The 22988-nt window shown below is 38.2% G+C and overlaps 1 protein-coding gene across 3 annotated transcripts; it reads right to left on the reverse strand.

Annotated features, from left to right (window-relative positions):
- Positions 1-260: 260 nt before the first annotated feature.
- LOC146324897 (sodium-coupled neutral amino acid transporter 3-like) lies at positions 261-21968 on the reverse strand. Of its 3 annotated transcripts, none has more exons than XM_084720520.1 (16): positions 21799-21968; positions 13250-13374; positions 12761-12845; positions 12487-12602; positions 9643-9716; positions 7839-7931; positions 7625-7706; positions 7431-7513; positions 6433-6491; positions 6188-6325; positions 5829-5908; positions 4273-4373; positions 3967-4091; positions 1694-1838; positions 1473-1576; positions 261-730 (listed from the first exon to the last, which is right to left on the reverse strand). In XM_084720520.1, the coding sequence occupies exons 2-16, from the start codon at positions 13288-13290 to the stop codon at positions 626-628; spliced, it is 1431 nt and encodes a 476-aa protein (XP_084576646.1). In that variant the 5' UTR covers positions 13291-13374; positions 21799-21968; the 3' UTR covers positions 261-625. The 3 variants fall into 3 exon arrangements, with proteins under 3 accessions (XP_084576646.1, XP_084576648.1, XP_084576647.1); XM_084720522.1 differs by lacking the exon at positions 21799-21968 and adding an exon at positions 21295-21439; XM_084720521.1 differs by lacking the exon at positions 21799-21968 and adding an exon at positions 18174-18376.
- Between the last annotated feature and the right edge of the window lie 1020 nt (positions 21969-22988).

Consider the following 22988-nt stretch of genomic DNA (forward strand, 5'->3'; position numbering starts at 1 on the left):
ACTAACCCTCACTGACTGAGCTGAATCTGTGAAGTTCAAGGACATTTGGACAACACTGCACCAACAGATTTAACAGTTATAAATGCGTAATGAAATATCAGCTGAAATGTTTTCTGTGATATATATATATATATCAAATGTTTTCCTTACACTATTAAATTTCTGTTCTGTAAAATCTGAGTTAGTAGGGAAGTAAATTGGACGGATTTTGGCAGTGACTGAGCTATTCCACGGAACTGTACACATCCATACTCCATTTCCATTTGAGTCATGATGTTCCCATTCATCTTTTTGCTGTCTTTTTGCATTTCTACACACGCCCCCAAACAATATCCTCGCTGCGAGGCGGGACATAGGTTTTATTCAGTCAGAACACACTGCTTTGTATTCTGTGTTCTCTCCTCCTACAGGGCCTTTTGTCTGCCCCATCACATGTCAAAACGCTTTCTTTTTTTTTTTTTTTCATTTTAGGCGAAGGGTCTTCTTCGCGTATCCTTCGTCTTTGTGCAGCCAAACCTTTCCTGTTTGGCGTTTGGCTGAGAACTCGGCAGATCAGGGGTAATTTAATGACAGGGAGAGCTTTGGTTGGCATTCTGTGCGTAGTTTCTCTGTTCAGTTGTGGCGGCTAGTGTCCGCCGCCGCTCCGAGACTCTCCAGTCACCCAGTCAGCGATGATAAATGACAAACTCATGACCATGAAGATGAATCCCAGTGCGGCGAAGCATGCGGCCTACAGGAGTGGAAAGAAAGAAAACAACATCTGGATCAACAACATGTTTAAAAAAAAAACAAAGAAATTTAAATGACAAAGATGAATTCATAAAATTCTTCAAGGGATAGTTTGGATTATTTGAAGTGGGCTTTGGAGTAGCAGAGAGGAGCAGCATGGGAGTTAAGCAATGAAACTGCTGTGGACAGGGTGGACAGGGACAAAGGTATTTTAGCCGCTTTCAAAAGGTCTACCAAAGAAATCAATCAGTTTAAGTGTACGCTAAATTTAGAATATGTTCACCACTTTACTTCGCCGTAAGACAGCCTTTTCTGACTGGAATGCGCAGCTATATAAGCCAAATATCGCTCTCTCCAAACTAACCAAATTCCATAGGCAAAATCAGTCATTTTACTTCACAGAACACGGGAGGTGCAAGTCTACCACTGCCTCGATTTGTTAGTTAGTTTGTGTTATTATGTGACTTTTGTGAATTCAGACTGTCCTTTTAAAACACCAAAGTCACACAATAACACAAACTAACAGAACAAACTAACCAGCGACTCCTGTGTTCTGCAAGGTAAAATTATTAATTCAGCCTATGGAGTTTCCTTATTATTACTCCTGTCTGCTTCTCCAAACAAGGAGCATGCAGACAGGTATCTAATGTAGGTAACAAAGTGACTGTTCATAAGTACCTCATACAACCCTACATCAAATAATCCAAACTACCCCTTTAACAGCTAAAAGAACTGAGTTGTACCTGAATCTTGGGTCTAGACAACAAAGGCTCCTGGTCTTCAGGAACGATCCGGATGTAGAAGATTCCAGGCAGGATGAAGATGAGGCTTGGGGCAGATGTGGCTCCTGAAGGAGAACAAAGAAGATGGTGACAGAATAAGTGACTGCACGCTTTTCTGATGATATAGTTAAAACTTGCAGTGAAGCCCCGGCCAGACGGCCGTCCTTCTTGCGTAAACGTACCGATGAGGCCGAAGATGTCGCGGATTGAGGGCACAAAGATGACAAGCAGATTGACAAGGAAGATGAGACAAAACGCGATGCCGATGTGTACGGCCCAGCGGAAAGGCTTGTCAGGGAAGAAGATCTGGAGCAAGGCCCGGCGGATCTGCAGAGGGAAGGAAGGAAAATATAATTTACAAAAATATATCAAATTAAAGGTTGATCCTGTTTTATCACAAAAGGTCTATATAGCATTTGGTATCATAGAACTGCTGTTGAGAAGCTGTTGGGTAAAGCTGCTAAGCTCCTGTATACGTCAGTTCAACTTCAACCAGCTGACATTTCACAGCTGTTAAAGGTGAATTATGTGCTTGGAGATATCGTCGAGTGAGACCAGAAGTGCAACATACTTGAAAGTTTGAACCTAAAGAGACGTGCAGCAGCTTTCTGCTCTCTGTACAGCAGTGGTTCTCAAACCTTTTCCCCACTTCAGAAGCTGAAAAAGGTTCACGCACAGTTCAATCGTTAAAAATGACAGGGGGAAGCTACTAATGAAAAAGGATCCAAGTTGAATTTTAGTGAAATAAAGGTCAGGTCAGTTATATTGATTCAGCTTAGTTTCGCTCCATATTTTTCTCCTCGTCATTCACACCCCACCTGACGCCCGACCAGGGGGGCCGCCCCACAGTTTGAGAACCACTGCTGTACAGTAATTCAATATTAAAGCATCACTTCAACATTTTGGGATGTTCTCACATTAGCTTTCTCGATGAAACGATGGGATACCACACTCATATCTGTTCAATATGAAGCTGGAGCTAGCAGCTGATTAGCTTAGCTTAGCATAAAGCCTGAAAAACAGCTAGCTTGACTCTGTCTGACACATAACGCCCTTTTCGTTTTCACACAATTGTTGTATGGGTTTATGGGCAACTCTAAAAAAGTCTAAAGTGCTGATTCCCTCCAGTCTCTCAGCATAACGTTTAAGGTTTATAAGTGGCATCATCATGGAGAAACCTACACAAGGTCACATGGGAAAACATTTCTAGAAGAGCATGGGAACAGCATTTTGACACTAAAACATACAGAGAATGCGAAAAAGTTCCATACAGTCAAAACATTATTGAAACAGAAAAAGCCGTCATTCGTGCAGGCACAGCACGACTATTTTTACCCTCTGAGACATACATGCTTCCTTTGGCAGCATCAGTTATGTGGTGCAGAGGAAACATTAGCTGTGTATTGAACTTAAGATATGCAAATTCTATGTTCCTGATCTAACTAGAGCTGCAATAAGTAGTTGATTAATCACTAATTTTCTTGAGGACCTAACAAATAAATGATCGATTAGTCGAAACCAAAATACTATTTCGATAACTAATTAATCATCACAATAATTTTTCGACGTTTGATGATTCCAGCTTCTCAGATTTAAGGATTTTAGACTCTTGACTGGACAGACGAAGCAATTTGAAGATGCCACTTAGAATAAACGATTAATCGTGAAAATAATCATCAGATTAATCAAGGATGAATGTGATTGTTACTTGAGAGCCCATATCTGACAAGACAGCACTGTCAGGATAATAGCTAGAAAGATGTCAAAAAGTATTTAATTGGTTTCAGGTACATCCACCAATTAAGACATTTAGCCTAGAAAAGAAATTCATCATCAAAAAGATTAAATGTGGAGTGTCCCATGGCTCAATTCTGGGTCTTATGTCTCCACTAGAGGTCATCACTCACAATGATATGTATTTAATTTAAAACATTAATGTTTGTTTATCTCATATATATACTGTACTTATATTCATGTGCAATATGTATTTATTTATTCTTGGACATTTAAATTTTCTACTTTTTCAAAAAGTCAACCTTTACGGATTCTTTTGCAGTTGCAACTACAGATAATTTTCTCAGCGAATCATTTTATCTCTATATTCTTTTAATCTCCTTTTTTGTCTCTTAGTTTTATTGATTTTATCTGAATCTATGTTTATTATGTAAAAAGCACTGAATTTTAATATGTGGACAGTATAAAGAAACCGTAGGAAATATTGATAATTCTTGTTGTTTTTGTTATGGAGTTGTCATGTTACCAGAATTTTAAACTTTCATGCAATACTAGCATAAAAAAAACAATACTCGATCCTCTTTCGATACCATTAAAAAAGTTCTAGGTACACAAAACAGGATACTTTTCGTCTTTGTTAAATTAACAACCTGAGGTATCAATACTTTTGACCACCTTAATATAAATATTTTCACTAAACTAGTAAGACAGATGTTCTTACTGGGAAAAGAACCACAGGAACAGTCAGAGTGACGGCCACCAGCACAGCCAGACGCACGCAGAGGACCAGGACATCCAGGGGGTCCACTTCACTGTAGGTGTGTAACAGCTCGGGCTCCACATTACCTGCCCAGAGAGAAGCAGACGCATATCTTTGACATATCTCACGTGGTGTAGTCCCTCATTCACGACACTGGGAAACGCATACGGGCTCTTGGTACAAGCGGGTCATTCATTTTGAAAGTCCTGCCATTCACAACATCGGAACAAGGTGACGTTTGACTCTCAGGAGTTGAGGGAATCTTACCAAAGAAGGTCAGGTAACCAAAGAGGGCAGTCAGCAGGTACATGATGAACATGGCCATGATGGAGAAGTTGGCAACATTCTGCATACGTTTCTTGGTGGCACTGATGTGAAGGCAAGCAGAAAAATTACATTAATTTTGTTGGAACTTTTCTGTGTGTGTCAGTAAATGAATAGTTCAAATTAAGGCACTATGTACTTAAGGTATTTATCTATATTAAGTGTTTTACCTACAGTAAATGGTGTTTGGCACGCACGTCAGAGAAGCAGCAGGAGTACCGGTTTAGAAAGCTAAGCAACGCACAGGATCAGCAGCAAAATGTATTTTAGCTGCTTAAAAAAGGGACATCTACACTATGCTATATATAGAATATTTTCATATTTTCATTTTTACGGGAAACCACCATTACATGAGCCGAATATCGCCCCCTCCCACTCGACCAGACTACACTGTTGAAATCAGTCATTTTACCTCGCGGGACACAGGACCTTCTGCTCCACCACTGCCTCGATCAGTTAAGTTTGTTTTTGCACTTGTGTGACCTCTGTGTTTTAAAAGGTTAGTTCAGATTCCCAGAAGTCACACAGTAACACAAACAAACTAACCGATCAAGGCAGCACAGATGTGGCTGTCTGACAGCAAGGCATAACAATGAAAATATCCTAAATATAGTCTACACTTAAACTGATTTTGTTTAACCAGCTAAAATACATTTTGCTGCTGACCCTTTCCACAGCAGTACATTGCTTAGCTTCCATGCTGGTACTCATCTCTGCTTCTCCAAACCGTGGGCTATATCACCTGGCATCTACTGAAAATAATGCTGCAAATCACTGCAAGTCGGACGCTGATTATTCCGAGTCTGTATTCCCATCTTCCAATCTAAACGTGTCCCAGAGCATCTGCTTGGTAAAGCATGGATGCCTGCAGCAAACTGATGTTCATATGCAAGTCTCTGAACTTCACAAGCATCTACAGCAGCTGATTAGAACACAAACAGGCAGGAGGAGCAGGATAATAGCATAATTATAATTTTTGCATTACAATTTTGATTTTTACTGAAAATAAGTAAATAAATAAATAAAACTGTGATGTGATCAATGCATCTGTGCAGCACTACAGTACTTCATTATAATGCTGTTTTCTCACACGTTTCTCCCACTTCAAAAAATTGCAATTCTGCGATAAAATTGCCATAAACTGTGCAGCCCACAATCCCACAAGCTTACAGAGACTTCTATCAAGTACAAGTCAACTGAATCAAAATGGGAATAGTAACTAAAAAGTTGGTAACAGCATGTTTCAACACAAAAAAACTTTACATTCAGTAAAAAATGAATGAAAAGGTAACTCTGCGACCTGAAATTCAGACTTGAATGATTGTTTTATTGCACTTTTCAGTGTTCGAGGGTTTTTTTTTCTTCCCAAGTTCCACATACAATCTATTGCAGCATAATACAGTGAAAATCAAAAAGTAACTAGCACTGCCCCACTTACAATAATCCTAAATATCCCTTTAAAGGAATGACATTTGAATTTTGTGAAATGGATGACTTACTCTCGCAGCTCAGTGTAGATGGGCAGCACTTCTGGGTGGCAGACAAAAGCGAAGGCCAGAATTGGGATGGTGTACGCCGTCTAAAAACCAAAACACACCAAAGGTCAGTGAGTAACCCACCCACTGAAAGTTGCTTATAGAAGACTGAAGATTTCAAGCCCAGCAGGGAGCACAATTAAATGCTTGTTCATACCCAACACTACTGTTGACATAACACGCCTTAATGCTGTTGACATAACACGCTCTTGTGCCGAACATGTGGCAGTGAATCTGTTGCGCTAACCAAGAAATAAATATACAGCTGACAATTCTGGAAACTGGACAGCGGTGCAGGGAATCTGAAAACGTTTTCCTCTAACCTGAGGGTTGATGGTAAACATTTTGGCCTCACAGAATCCGTCTGTCCCATTGATGAAGTGGTTATCAACCATATGAGACATGTTATGTGATTCATTCTTCTCCAGTGGACATGGGATGTTGAATTTCTTGTAGATAACCTGAGGAGACAATGCGCATTGGTTAAGCAAAGATAAACACTGAGCGGACAAACAGTTGGTGGAATTGTACTGTATGTGTCTTTGCTGGCTCATTAGTTAACACTCACCGAAATGAGGAAAAACACCATGCAGGAGAGCGAGAAGCCACTTGTGTAGCCCAAGTAACCTGTGTTGCAATAATAAGATGATGCAGAATGATTTAAAAAAAGATTCTGGAAGTGATGATACCTCATACTTTAAAGGGATAGTTAGAATTATTTTTTAAGTGGGGCTTTACAAGGCACTTGTCCACAGGCAGTGTTATTACCTACAGTAGATACCTGTCGACACGCCCCCAGTTTAAAGAAGAAGAGAGGAGTGCAGGAGTTAAGCAATATATGTAAAGTATGCTACATTTAGAATATTTTCACTGCTTTACCTTGCTGTCAGACAGCCTTTTCAACTGGGAAACTGCTTTTACATAAAGCCAAATATTGCTCTCTCCAAAGCCACCAGACTCCTTCAAGAAAAACAGTAATTTTACCTCGCAGAACATGGGAGCTGCAGATCTACTCCTGCCTCAGATGGTCACACAATGAAAAAAAAAAAATCACACAGTAACACAGACAAGCCAACAGATTAAGGCAGCGATAGACAAGCAGCTCCCGAGTTCTGGGAGGTAAAGTTATTGATTATGTCAGTGGAGTCTTGTTGGTTTGGAGAGAGCAATATTTGCTTATATTCCCATCGGAAAAGGCTGTTTGGTATCAAAATAAAGTAGCTAAAATATTCTAAATACAGCGCCCACTTAAACTGATATAGATTTTTTTAGATAGACCTTTTTAATTGGGTAAAACACGTTTAACAGCAGTACATTGCTCAACTTCCTACACTGATACCCTTGTTGCTTCCTCAAACTGGGGGCGTGTTGACTGCCATCGACTGTTGATAAGCACTTCACACAAACCCGCTTTAAATTATCTGAACTATCCCTTTAATTTCGGTACAGGGCATGACAGTAAACACAGCAACAACAGGTAGTGGAGACATGATGTAAACGGTAGAGAATGTGGAATAAAAAAAAAAAAACAGAAGAAAATGTGACGTGACAGGATGAAAAACATACCAAGTTGTTTCATGAGTGCTAGAGGAAGGATGATGCAAGCGCTAACAATGATGATCAAGTAGTTTCCATTCAAGTACCACTCTCTAAGACAAACAGATGAAAGAACATCAGTACATCACAAAAAAATAACTGAAAAACAGAGACTACTGTACTACACATGAATGGTGAATCATAAATATCAGTTCGACACTCACCCTGTGTTTTCCTGTTTACTGAGGAAGGCTTGAATAACCAGCGGGAGCTCAGACTTGACGATGAAGAGGTAGCTGGACATTGCTAAAAGGAAGTGATAACAAGCTTATCTTGGGTTTCTTACTTATGCACATTTAATCTTACACTACCAAGCACACGTTTCCACTTACAGATATCAGACGTAAACATCAAAGGGAGGAAACAGCATTAAAATACCTCCAATGTTGTGTACTGTAATGATGCATGCGGCCAACATTTTTCCTGGGGGACCAAAAGCCCGGTTCCCAAGCTGCTCGTAAGCCCGGATGCCTGGACAAAAAAAGAGAAGAAAGAGAAAAACATAATACAAATATAAATGTGATGAGCTATGAAGGCAGATTTGACCCTGTGGCCACAGAACAACCAGAGCTCAGAATACCCCGCCTGAGGAGAACAGTTGTGCTGAATAAGTGCCACTCCTCAGAACACACTTGTATAAAGTTGATCGTAATTCTTTTGCTTGTAAATTTTCTTAATTTAGGAGAGCAGTTTATGTTATAGGACATAGGTAACTCTTTATATTAAGGTGCTTGTAATAAAATTCTTATTAACATTAATGAATATAATAAATTTAATTGAATAAAAAACATATAAGTGTTAAAAATGGCATAATAAACATGTTTATTAACCTTGTGCATTTCTTATAATTGTTTATAATAACATTACAAACACATTTATTGAGTTGAACTAACTAAACCAGTGTTAAACTTTACTTTTAGGTTTTTGTTGGTGCTTTATAAACATTTCTATATACTTTGTTATGCATTTACTAGCAGGTAACTAAACATTTATGAATGTTTACTATGCATTTTGTGGCTACAACATCTGTGAACAGTGCTTATCAAGGTTAATAAATCCGTTAATATGCACTTATTATTATTTTTTTCAGGCTTTTTGTTTTTATTGCACACTGACAGCTGAAGAGAGACAGAAGAAGAGGGAAGAGCTTGTAAATGTCTTATATAAGAGTTTTACAAGCACATTTACAAGCAAACTTGTTCACATTATCTAGACTGTAACATTAGAACATTAATAAAACCCTTATTCATTTCTTATAATTGTTTATAATAGCATTTATTTGACCTGTTGTTAAACCAATAGGACATTTCATTTTTTGTTACTTTATTAAGGTTCCTACATACTTTATTATGCATTTATTAGCAGGTAGCTAGGGATTTATTAACAATTAACAATGCAATTTAGAGTTACTGCATCTAAAGTGTGAACAATGCTTATTAAGGTTTGTAAATTATTTATTATGCACTTATTAGCAGTAACGCATACTTTTAAAGATTATAATATTAGGGCTTTTTACATTTTATCTCTATTTAGCTACAGCTGAATACAGACAAGAGAGGGAGGAGAGTTTTTTTTTTTTTATAAGTGCTTATAAATGTTTTGTATTTGTGCTTATTATGCTATTGTTAACACTTATATGGTCTTAATCACATATTAATGTTAATAAGCATCTTATGAGGGCTGTATTAGTTATTAACTAAGGCTGTTTACAAGCACCTTACTGCTAAGTGTTACCCAAGGCATACATCGTCTTGGGAGAGGTGCACACATGAACAATGGAAAGTACATCAGGGTGAGATTGGAAAGAATATAAAACAAAAATAAATGAGGTTTGCTGGAATAAAATAACATTACAGGGTCATTCATTGAATACCTGAACAAAATCTGACCATAAGAGCTTTACACATCTGACCCACTTGGTTCAGACTTTAATGGAGACATATTTCTCAACACATTTTACTTATTTATTTACTTTTGTCGGTCTGTTTTATTCATTTTATTGTTTTTGTACTCATATTTGTGACTGCCCTTGTCATACTTGCTTTGTTAACGGACTCTTCCACATGTCTTTCATTGCTTTGCCCTGGTATGTGCAGCACTTTCTCACTCTGTTTTGTGCTATACAAATAAAGTTATTATTAATAAAATCAAGTTTTATGTGTTGATTCTAGCTCTGACTCACCGACGACTCCAGCACTTCTCAGCAGGAGATGAATTGAATATGCGGACAGGATGGCGATGAACACCAACAGGATTCTGAAACACACAAGAGCCGAGATCTGTTGGGAAATATAATTCATGTCTAAAAACAGGCATGACGGGAACGGTCTCACAAATATGAACATCAATCTTAGGAGAGTGCTCAAGATAGAAAGACAAAGAGAAATAAAGCCAGTCCTTAGAAATGTTTCTGTTGTGATTGTTGCCTCTTTTTTTTTTCCACACTCACAAATGAGTTTGGCTTTGAGCGACTGGCTCTCCTCCTCCCCCCAGCCACACAGCACAAGACTGATCCAGCCGGGCGAGACTTGGATCTGATCACTACGGGCTATTTTTAACCACTCAAATCTGATTTAGGAAAGCTGCGTGTGTATGAGCTCTAATGTACATTCTGACAGATCAGGCCCCGCACTGTAACAGTTGTATAAACAGTATTACACCTACAACTCACACAGGTGGAGAGACAGAAACACACGCTTACTCAAACACAGATCCCATCCCCCGCCACCGTGCATACCTGTCCAAACACAAGTACACACACACACACACACACACACACACAGTCAGATGATACACACACGTGCCTGTGGCCCTACTTCTAGCCTTATAAGGACCCTCTATTGACTGTATCCAATCTGTATCCACTGACACAAACCTTAGCCCAGTCATGATCCCGATGTTAACCTTAAACCCAAATTCTAACACAAAATAATAAATAGCTTTAATTTATTTAAAGAACACTTTTGAAGCAAGACATCCAAAGAGCTCTACAGAGTTAAGATATAAAACTGGTAACATTCACACTGAAAGAAAGTAAAACGTACACACACAACATACAGAAATTAGCTACATAAAAGCTAAGTCATAATAAAAAACTAAGACTGGGGACGCCCCAGCTCCGTTTAATTTAATCTAAGATTAGTTCTAATCAGATTTGGGTAAAACGTGGTTTAAAATTAGTAAATACAGATTTAAAATTGAGCAAAGAGAGCACAATTAAAAACTTGCTTTAGTAAATCCAAGTTTAGTGACAAAATTTGGCAGAGACTCAGTATGCTTGCTTCCCCACATTAAAACTTAAAGTCAGTGTTGCACCATTTGCTGTCTAGCTAAAAAGTTAACAAAAAGTTGCACTGGTTGGTAGGTAGCCAAAAAGAACATTATACTGTTTGCTAGCTAGTTAAAAAGTAAAAGGAAACAAAAAAGTAAATAAGAAACAGTTATACTGTTTGCTACATAGCTAAGAAGGATAAAACTAAAACATACTGTTTGCTACCTTGCTAAGAAGTAAAACAGCACATTATATCGTTTGCTAGTTAGCTAACAAGTTAACAAAACATTGCATTGTTTGCTAGTGCTTAAAAAGTAGACAAATAAAATTATTATAGTGTTTGCCAGCTAGCTAGCTATAAAAGTTTAAAAAACAGAACATTACACTGTTTGCCAGTTAGCTAAAAACTAGCTAACTAGCCAAAAACTGATAGCCGATTCACGAGAGCTCAGCAGGAAAAGCTCTAATTTCCCCTTTTTTGAAAAAAAAAAAAAAAACATGACTTGTTGGCTGAATTATCAACTGGAGTGAAAGAAAGAAGAGACTCATCACAAAATTCAGTTGGGTTGAGTCTGACCTTGAACTTTCTGACTCGATTATATTTTAAATTGAGTTTAAAGCTTTGGTGCAACAGAATTAAATTTAATCTAGGTTTAGAGTAGAAACTAAAACCAAAGTATAAAAAGAGATTTAATTTAATCTTTCTTCCTTTGAAGGTAGTTTTAACGTTGGTGAAACATAATTTACAGTTAAACCATGATTTAATCTGGTTTAAGAATTAATCCTTTTTGGTGTAGGCAAACCTAAAAGTATTACTTTGTGAGAGAAGCTATTAAGAAATAGCTCCTTGAACAAGTAAGAACCAGCTAAAATGACTTCAGTTAACAAAAATCTTCACTGTGTCAGTCTACAACTCATAAACTCAAACACACACACACACACACACACACACACACACACACACACACACACACACACACACACACACACACACTCACGACAAACAGCACCACTCTATTCTGGTAACCTCAGGGAGTGTGCATATTTGACATTACCCAAAAAACTAAATATAAATCACAAGAAGCAAAAATCAATATACTATTGCAGATGTTCCACAAGCGGGGACCATATTACAACTTAAAAGCACTGTTCTGTGCAGAAATACAGCCACCTAAACATTGTTAAATTGTATTTGGGGCTGCAGAGAGATTAAAATGTTCTGGGAAGAGTTACGATCGAAAAGATTTCAAAACAAATCTTGCTGGACACTAAGGTCTTTCTGTTGGACTTCTATCCAATGAAAGGACATTTATAGAGAGCTTGCTTTATGCCAAAAATGTACTGCACTGTTATGGGAAAAGAATCACAGATCAATGGATAAGACAAATGTTAACAAGCCATCCACCGGAAAAGATATCTTACATACCGAAATGCTAAACAGCAAATAATTGAGGATATTTGGATGTCCTTCATTTATTATGTCAAGGATTTAAATTTAACAGATGATCGGACAATATGGTTTCTGAGCTTGCAGAATTTTTACAGTTCTTCTAAATAATTTTTATATTTTGCATCTGTTGCAATTAATATACTTCATTTTAAATAGATTATGATTTTGTGTTCATCTTGTTCACGGTGTCAAAAAAAGTATATTAAAAAAATCTGTGGAAAAAGAAATCTATTCATCTAAATATATGCAAAAATACACACACTGAGGAATACAGCCAGAACTGTGTGTTTGGCTCGAATACTCACATAAAAAGAATGATTCCGGTGTTGGACATCGCATAAGCCAATCCCAGAATTCCACTGCCCATTATGGCGTTACTGAGGTTAAAGATGGACATGCCAAACGAAGTCTTTCCCTCAAACTGCAGCGAGACGACAACAGAGGATGTCACACAGACAAATCAATTAATGAATGAATAAAACCTCCTCAACAGCAGCAATAACATTTACTGTAACAGTCTCATTTTATTTCAGCAGATCAGATCGGACTTCTACGTTTTCTGACGTGTGGCTCACTCACATCTGTAAAGTGGATTTCTTTCTTGACTCCAGTTTTATGTGGGAGAAACTCCTCATGTTCGGCCATGGCGTCCAGCCCATCAAACCTACAATGGAATAAAATCGTTGGTTAGAATGAAGACTTGGAAAAAACACACAAATGGCCACAAAGGGAGTGACAAAATTGCTGTGGTAGAAATGTATGACCATAAAGGAATGTTTGTATTTATGCTCTGTCATATAGTTGACCTCGGTGACCTGAACACAGGTCTCTAAACCTAAAACAAGTCTAAAGGACACTGAGGCTTCTCAGGGCAACTACGATGCATGAATTCAGACGTTCCTATACGATCATACATTTATACTACAAACACTGTGTCCTTTGTATCTGCTGAATAAAGTTAAGAATAATAGAAACATTTGAAAATATATTTTAATCCCTTGAGTTGAACACCTTTGCTGTGATATGGTGTGCCTTCATCTGTAATTACTCTTCATTTGTGAGTCTTACCCATCATCCCTGCTGTGTCCGTTCATCTTCTGGAGCTCCATTCTGGTTGCTGCGGTTGTGACTTGAGAGACTTGGAAGATCTACTTTTGTTGGACTGAAAAAAGCTGCTTCGAACTTTCACCTGGCTGGAAGGAAAGAGAAAACAATTCTTTAACCGATGATACGCACAGGAAGGGAAGTAGCGATATACCCATATTGACAATAAGATACGTTGTCAAACTTTTTCATACTAGAAGACAAGCCAAAATCTCAAAGTACACCTGGATTCATATCCATGCAAAATAACCTCTATAAACAACATAACAAACAATAACAAACTATTAGCCAATCAGAGGCAGAGATCCCTGGGTGCAGGTGGGGAAAAAAAACATGAGGCATAAATTAGTCAGGGACTTTGATATGTCGCACAGCAATAATTCCCACCATCTGGCAACTGTGCAAACAGAGAAAACTGGGGTTTGCTTGGACAGAAATGAACCCCAAGGGTGTTTCTCGAGGGCAGGGGCATGAGGGGGGCACAGGCCACCCCTGAAATCTAACTGCCCACCCCAACTGCCACCCCATTATCCTTAAGTGTGACTGGTTATCTGTCCAGTGACAGGCGGGACATTGGTTTCAATCAACTGTAATCAATAAAAGTATTTTCCATGGTGGAGTGTAGAGGATGAGTCAGACAGCAGGGTGAGGATGGATTTACAATGGATATAATTTCCTTTTGATGACATAAAGAAGAGTAAAGCATGGAAGCTTTATATCATATTACAAGTACTAAAATGTTAGTAATTAAAGTAAGTATGCGAAATGGTATATTAAAGTGCGCATGTGTGTACATGCATGTGCACGCTGCATACCACCCCTGCATGAGTCAGTGCCCCACGTGGGCCACCCCTGTGGAAAAATGCCTGGAAAATGCATTTTTTTTAGGGCAGAGAATTTGCCTCTGTATTAAGAAATGAGTGCATACAAAATACTTATGGAGTAAATTAAAAATTCACTGATAACTTTAGTTGCATATTGCAAATAAAATGTATAGTTTTCACCAATTCCCAGGGCACACCTGGACATCCCTCACGGCACACCATTTAGGAACCACTGGTGTTAATAATCCACTGCCGCTTTAACGTATTGTATGCTCTTAAATCCTTTATGTGTCTTTCTTTTTATCAGTTCATCTTGTTGCTTTTTCACTGTTCATTATGTGTAACTGCACTTTTTGCATGCTTTTATACAGTCATGGTTACAGACTCTCTCCTCACCTGCCTGCTCTCATATTCTGAGTGATGATCATTTGACAACCACGAGACAAAACACACAGTCAAGAAAGTTAAGGATTCATTCGACTGATTGTTTTTTATAAATGTCGCGAAATATCATTATTGTGAATTCTTTTTGCCACGATAATCTCGTTGTGAAAAATTGACATGGCAGCTCTACTCACTCACCAAAATCTCCTTCTAAATTTGGCTACTTTTTAAACATGGAGAAAGTTTTTATGCCATCTGGAATTGTTTTAACAGAACATAGATAACATTCCAACAAACCTCATGCACTGATCGTGCCAATTTTCCATTATTTGAGGAAAAAACTGTAGCATTCTGACCTCAGCATGAGTCTATACCTCATTAATGTTGCTCCTGTGTGCATCGCCTTATCTTTATCTTTTACAAGTTCAGACAAGATCTCAGAGCGCGTCTTCCAGGAAGCAGAAGCAGAATTCTGTTTCGTAACACTTTGAGAGAATCGATGCGACACTTTGGCTCTGGTCTACAGAGCAATAAATCAAGAGTAATGTTTACAACCAGACAGATACATGCAGGGCTGCAACAAATGATTATTTTCGTTTGTCGTTTAATCTGTCAATTATTTTCTCTATTAATCGACTAATTGTTTTGTCTATAAAACACCAGAAAATGGTGAAAAATGTGGACCAGACGTCCTCAAATGTCCTGTTTTGTCCGCAACTCAAACATATTCAGTTTACTGTCATGGAGGAGTAAAGAGGCAAGAAAATAATCACATTTAAAAAGGTGGAATCAGAGAATTTTGACCTTTTTTTTTGATTATTCAAACTGATCAATTGTTTATCAGAGTAGTTAGCGATTACTTTAACAATCGATTGATTTGTGTGGCCGTACATATATCGGTCTACATCGGTACTGGCATATGTGTTGTCCAGTATATTTTTTCAGATTGTTTTTATTTTTTAGTTTCATACACAGCATTTTCTCTTTTTCTACTTGTTTTTTATTTATAGTTATTCATAATTATTTTTAAAAAAAAACCTGTGAAACCTGTGAAAATTTCAGTTATGTAATTTTAAACAATAAAGTTTGGTGTTAAACTATAAAATATCCTGCTTCCATTATATATCTTTGTCACAAGTGTTTGATAGCACATTTTAGGGATAATTGTAACATTAGCTGGTGTGTTGATATCAGAATTTTTTTATGCCTAAATATTGTTTTCGCCACTGGCCCAAAAGAATCCAGTTTTGACCGGTCGTAGTAATATGACAATGGCAGACAGGCAACGGTGTTTAAATACCCTCAGACCTTTAAAGGTAAATATACTTGTTATTTGTACTTGAACAGATGGAAGCCTCAGGAAACACTGAAAATGACTAATGTAATACAAACAGAAAATGCTATGTGGTTTCAAAAGGGCAGACCTATTTTTAAAGGCTTGAGACACGCACCACTGTAATTTTTCTGCTTGCCAAGGACATCAAGAATGTTGCTTTTTATGTTCTTTTTTTTTGCTGCTGGATTGGCACTGCTTTACCCTGCTTTACCCCGCTCCATTCTTCTTCACATATGAGGTGGCAAAAGATTACCGTGGCAGCTCACGAAATAAAGTTTGAACAGAAAGACACACTTTTTCTCGGGATGTAAGTCCATTTAACGCTCGTGTGACATGGCAGCCTTTAAATAACAAATGTTGTCAGAGGACTTATGTTGCTCTAATCTGCTGTGGGCCACACAAAGCTGGCATGGACGGAGTCTGAGAATGAGCGTAGGTCTGCGCTCCTGCCACGGGGTCATGGGATACTTCCCCTTCTCCTGCGGGTCAGGCCGACCTCAGGGTTTTCACATCTGACCCCTGAGGACACGCTCGCACTACAATGTGCCATTCCTTCGGACTTTCACACAAAACCGGAATATTTTATATTCCTACGCTCGTCATCAGTGAACGGGCCTGTTGACGTACAATAATCCATACAGATTGGAGGTTGATAGAAGTGGGCCACAGAGATAAACAAAGGGCTCCAGTGTCAATGCTGTTATTTAGTCTAAATACAGGGTTGCCTTCTCCCTGCATACTGGCCTCAGGTCAAGTTTGGTCAGAGTAACTTTCTTTAGCGACATACCCGACGACTTTCCCATGGCCCACGGCCAATGCACACAACAGAGAAAGCATTGACTAAATGTCAGAAATATTTTTTATCATTTAAAGCTACTACAAAGAGTTTTTAACTGCTTATGAAACAGTCTCAATTTAATACTGATGCTCTGTAGGACCAAGAGGGCAAACGGGACCATCAGCGAGAGGTTCAGCTATTTTCATATAGTTGATCTTAACGCCCACCACCTGGTCAGATGAAATGAGTCTGTGTTTACATTTTCACATTAAGAGTCACAGTGCAGGAGCCACTTGGAAGGACGAAAGAGGAGATTTTTATTCACATAATTAAATTTTCGACGTTATGTTTTGTGGTTATTCCTGTGGAAACACTAACGCTTTTGTCAGCCGTCGCCCTAAAAAATCAACACAATATGAAAGCTGTTTAAACTTTAACAAAAATCCAATTTCAAAGGATATATAACCACTCTCATGTTGTGAAAGACAGGCAGGCCACACTTTGCATTTCAGGCAGTAGATAAAGAAACTAGAAGAACCTGGTTAACTAGAAACTTGTTCAACATTAAGATGCTTTAAAAGCCCACAAGGGCAGCTCTTACACAGTGGAAACAGTGAAAGAGGGGGGAAAAAAGTAATAAAAGCAGGAAAAAAAAAGTGCATTTTCCATCTATTTATACAACCAGCTTTCCAAACATCCTCCTCCATGATCTTAACAAAGAGTTTTAATTCGAAAAATATTAGAGCTGCAACGATTTTGCCAACTATTTCGAATCTATTTGAGAGTTTTTTTTAAAAGAGGAAACTCAAAACTCTCTGGTTCCAGTTTCTTACATGTGATTTTTGAGGGATTTCTGTTGTCACATGACAACCCTGCACGATCCCAAGTACTCCCAGTATCCGTTTTAATTCACATGTCAGTTCAATTAAAACAAAATACAATGCAAATTCAATAAAAATGTTACAGAAGGAAAATATGAGGGATTTAAACTCTGCGCCAGTGGAAGAAACTGCAAATATCAATTTCCGTTGTAATGATCTGTTAGAGCTGCAAAGATGAATTGATTATGGCAACTGTTTTGATAATCGATTAATTGGTTTGAGTAACTTTTTAAGGAAAAAAGTTCCAGCTTGTTAAACATAAATATTTCCCAGTTTCTTTACTCCTTTGGGACAGTAAGCTGAGAATCTTTGGGTTGCGGCCAAAACAAGACATTCGAGGAGGTCATCTCGGGTTTCGGGAAACACTGATCAACATTTTTCACCATTTTCTGACATTTTATGCACCAAACAACTAATCGATTAATTGAGAAAATAATTGGCAATGAAAATAGTCATTAGTTGTAGCCTTAAAACATATCACATCCAATAACCTATCAGCTAATCCTTTGAATGAACAACACATTTAAATTCAAACACAGTAATATCACTGTAGCCTCACTATACAGCAGAGCGCACCACATGGCTTTTGTCTGACGCAAGACCAGTTCACTATTGACAGTTAGCCCTTCCCTTCTCTTCTCTTCCTCAACATCTACAACACACAGACACTTTTCCATCAACTTACCCTGGTGGTCACAAGAACAAGGCTAGTTCTCCTCTCTGATTACTGACAGAATAAATCCTCGTGCCAGTTCTCTCAGTTTTCACCTCCAATGTTTATATATAGCTTTGTTCTTAGGAGTCTCTCCAAAGCTCCTTGGTAGTGAAGAGAGGAGAGAGTGAGAGAGATTAGAGGCTGGGAGGGAGTGAGCGGGAAATGGGAACACCCATACTTAACCCTTTGTTAAGCCAGGTAGTATCACAGCTGTAGAGCGATACTGCAGGGATCCACTCACCAGGTGTCTACTCACTGAAAGAAGTGTCAACACTGGCATATAAACAAAAGGGAGGGAATTACCTGAGGTTTTCAGACTCACAGTCTGGCAGTTCAAGGCTACAGGTAATCCCTGGAGCCTGTCCAATCAACAGGGCACACTGGAGGCTAATTACCATGTCATTACACACTATGCAAAAAGAAAGGAGGGGAAAAGTGGGTGTCATCAGAGGGGGGTTTTGTTACAGCACAGGCGGATACTCACTGACAGTTTGTATCCTGCTGGAAGTCACAGTGATGGTAATTAGCTTAGGAGATAAGTGCTTTTTTAAGATAGACCACATGTGATTGTGCTTAACAGTGGAAACACTGTGCATGTCTACGAGTTATCGTGAGAAAGACCTGAGCTTTTACACACAACAAAAGAGTCCTACTAGTTCACCAACACTGCTTTCAGTTGGCAGATAAACTTCAACTTAACCAAGATACGAGATTTGCCCGCACACCCAAGAAACACCCATATTTTCTTTATCTCAGATGGACACAAATGTTTTACCAGAAAACATGTCTGTCTGTTGTGTAAAGACCTCATCTGGTGGTAGCGGACACAGATGGCCAGAGGCCAGAGGCGGGAAGTAATTAAGTACTCCGTAAAACATCATACAGGAATTTAGTGGAATCAACTAATCTCTTCTAGTTAACTCAAAGTAAATATATATGTTTTATCAATCTCAAGTTAAACTAATTAAACATTTCTCGTTTTTATTTTCAGACCTTATCAGAAATGACAAACATGAGTGGTGGATGGAAACTTTTTGTAAGCCTTTAATACATGCCATTTCTTTTCACAATCATGAAAACAATGCTAATCATCATACAAGAATTTAGTATAATCAACTACACTTTTCTCATTAACTTAATGTAAATATAAAAGTTTTATTTATTCAGGTTGACTCAACTTAAAATACTTAGTATTTATTTTCAGAACACTTCAGAACTTATTTACAAATGGGTTCTTCTAACTTGTAGTCTTTCAACCTCAATGATGAGTTGAATGAATGCACTCAATGGTTGAGTTCAATCAACCCATTAAATTAAGTCTCTAAAGAAACATAATAAGCATATTAGCAGACTTCCCAGCAAACTCTTCTCTTTAAATGTTCATCAGTGTGACTTAAAAGTTGTTGGTTCAGCTTAATATCTTTCTCAAGTATGAGTAAATTAATGCCATGGTTTTTTGAAATCATTACAAAATCACCTCAACTTGTCTTTTCAAATTCAGCCAATTTAAAATTTTAAGTCAGCCCAAACACTAACTTTTCTAAGTCAAAACAATGTTTTTCCATATACATGTACACTTAGTTGATTCAATTTAATATCTTCTGTTTATTTTACTATTAAACATTTTCTAAAGTCAACTTAACTCAATTTGTTTTATATATATTTAAAAAATTACTCATAGGGTGACTTTGAACTAATTACTAAAACTGTGTTCAGCTAACTCACATTGTTAATGTAGCAGGGGAAATTACGTTTTCAAGTTGAACCAGCTTATAGTGTGCAAGTACTTTGTAACTGACCCTAACCTTGACCTTTACGTTTTCAAAACAGGCTTGTTACTTTATTTTTTAATGCACTTCAGGGGATTTATTGATTATTTTTCTTGTGCATGATTGTGCTCTTCCTTCCCAACATCAAGACACATGTCAACCTGAATGGATGAGACAATAACACATTGAAAATATGATGTATCCATTAGCGCATATCACACATGACAGATAAGACAAACAACAAGATAACAACAATTTAAAAGATGTAACGGGACGACACAGACAAGCTGACAGAAATGTCCTTCAGAAGACAATGTTTCACTCTGAGAACACTTAAGTCCTTGTACCTTTTCACCTTTACTTCATTAAGTTTTACACAAGTATTGATACTTCCACTTGAGTTCAGATTGTGTGTACTTTGCCACCTCTGCAGATGGAAGATTTTTATACCCCTTAGAAGAACAGCCAATGCTTATGCTGGTGCTAAAGGGGATCCCAGTAAAGTAAAGTAAAATAAAGTAATCAAAGTAATGTAACGTGATGTGACGTGACATAAAGTAAAGCAAAGTAAAAAGATGGAAAGGAAAAGAAAGGAAAGAAGATGAGAGGAAGGGAAAAGAAAGGAAAGAAGACAAAAGTAAAGTAAAGAAGAGGAAAGGAAGGGAATGGGAAAGAAAGGAGAGGAAAGGAAAAAAAAGGAAAGAAGACATAAGTAAAGTAAAGAAAAGGAAAGGTAAGGATAGGAAAGGAAGGGAAGGAAAGGAAAGGAAAAGAAAGGACAGAAGACAAAAGTAAAGTAAAGAAGAGGAAAGGTAAGGAAAGGAAAGAAAACAAAAGTAAAGTAAAGAAGAGGAAAGGTAAGGAAAGGAAAGAAGACAAAAGGAAAGTAAAGAAGAGGAAAGGAAAGGAAAGGAAAGGAAAGGAAAGGAAAGGAAAGGAAAGGAAAGTTCATGGTTTCATTGACCTGCTGTTATTTTAAACAACACGGTTTATTGTTACTGTAATATATCCAGTACACATCTTTGTCAAAAGTGTTTGAGAAGCACATTTGAGGGATCATTACAAGACTAGTATAGCAATACTGGAATATTTTACGTCCTATTATTGTTACTGATCACAAAAATCCTGTATCAATCTGGCCCTAAATATTTGAGCCACTTTTAAAAAGTTGTACATCCTAACAAAAGAATAACAAGATATAACTTCCACATTTCAACAACTGTTTCAGGCTATCTGGAGCAGTTTGCAAGTAAATTATCAGAACCATCTGTACTGTCTGTGCAGATTGAGTGAATCTAAATCAAGAAAAGATTAATGCCTACCTCGGTCACCTTAAATGACCTCAGTGACTTGAAGTCAGTTCAACATGTGAGTTGGAAAAATCCATGACAAAACAACTAACATATGAAATTACAAACTTGTGGGAATGAATATAGGCCATTGAGGCTTGATAAAACCCTGTATCTAATATTAAACGTTATTTCTGTAGCGCTCATGACAGGAGCTGGAGCCAAGATGATCTCCCATTTCAGTGAGTCATTTAAAATCCCACCTCTGTACTCTGCATACTGCCAGCATGTCACAAAAATGGACAGACTGCGAATGAGACCATAAATTCATCTTCAGCTGAGAAGTTTAGGCTGAAACCAGCTGAAAAAAAGTCATCCTTGTTTATTCTGCCAATATTCACGACATTATCAGTGTAGACAGTTACAACACGTTTCTTGTAGGCTCCCGCGTGCACGTATGAATGGGAAATTGTCTCGTGGCCTCAATGCTGAGGCAGCAGGCCTATGCTGGCCTTGAGGCCCTCTTCTGGTACTTACCTCTCTGGTAACAGTCAGACAGAGGGATGTCTTCAGTCTGGACAGGAGTAAAAGGGTGAAGGTTAAAACTTGGTGGCTGGTTCGCTCCCAAAATCTGCCTTTCACAGAGCCATGAAGTCCTCAGCAGCTGTAAGAGGAGAGAGAAAAATGGGGGAAGGAGGGGGGGTAGTAATTGCGCGCGTTAAGAAACATCCTGCCATGTCATGAGCCAAGCCACTCCCTGTTCTTTCAGTCTGCTCTCAGACTGCCACACGTTGTGCTCTGTTCCTTTATGAAATATACCATAATCTAATACTACATATTTAGACAATGAAACTAGTGTTTTACCAGGAGCATTTTGGAATATTCATGCAGTGTTTCCTATCAAATGTAAGCCTAAAGCTGAGAGATAAAAACTGAATTATGATTATTACTGTAATAGTCTGCCTTCTGGCCTACATTACAGTGGTTACACTGTGGCTGTGCAGCTGGCTGTGCCAATAAAACGTGTTGCTGTGGAAAGTTTCTTTTAATTTCTCCTCCGAGCTTCAGCTTTGTGTCATCAGCTCACTACCGTTGCCATCTAGTGGACACAAACACAGAGGTAACAAGAAACCACTGACCAGTTAATAATACTGACATCTTTGACCATCAGATTCTTCTGAAGGGATGCTTCACCCACAACCAGCTTGTGGTGATCAAGGCGCCCAAAAAACACACAGATAAACCACTGCCCTGTGATGTGTTGTGAGCAGTTTCATGTAGACACCATTTTCCTTCTACGCCTACCAACTGTATCGCCACGCAGAAGGAAACGTGTATCTACTCATGAATGAGTGGTTATAGCTCAGCCGAGGAGCACTGATGTTTACATCCCACACTGTCATGAGCACGAGCCTCTCATCCATGAGAAAATGTCCATTTCCTTCTGCAGTGTGAAGTGGTTGGTTGGTGGGTGGAGTGCAATGGACAGAAAGCAGTTCATACATGAAACTGCTCAAAGTCTTGAGTATCTGGGTCACGATTTCTGCTGCTTCTAAGTTTTTTCAAATGTACTTTATGGCTCCACGAGCTCAGTGCCATCTATTTCCATTACATTTGAGGGAAGTAAGACATCTTTATGGCTGCTATCTCCAAAACTTGCAAGGCAACTCACACCAAAACAATCTCCACGGATTAATAACACTACAGGTAAGAGAAATACATGCATT

This window comes from Lutjanus erythropterus, chromosome 6, assembly GCF_056507025.1.
Source record: "Lutjanus erythropterus isolate fLutEry1 chromosome 6, fLutEry1.hap2, whole genome shotgun sequence".
Lineage (NCBI taxonomy): Eukaryota > Metazoa > Chordata > Actinopteri > Lutjaniformes > Lutjanidae > Lutjanus > Lutjanus erythropterus.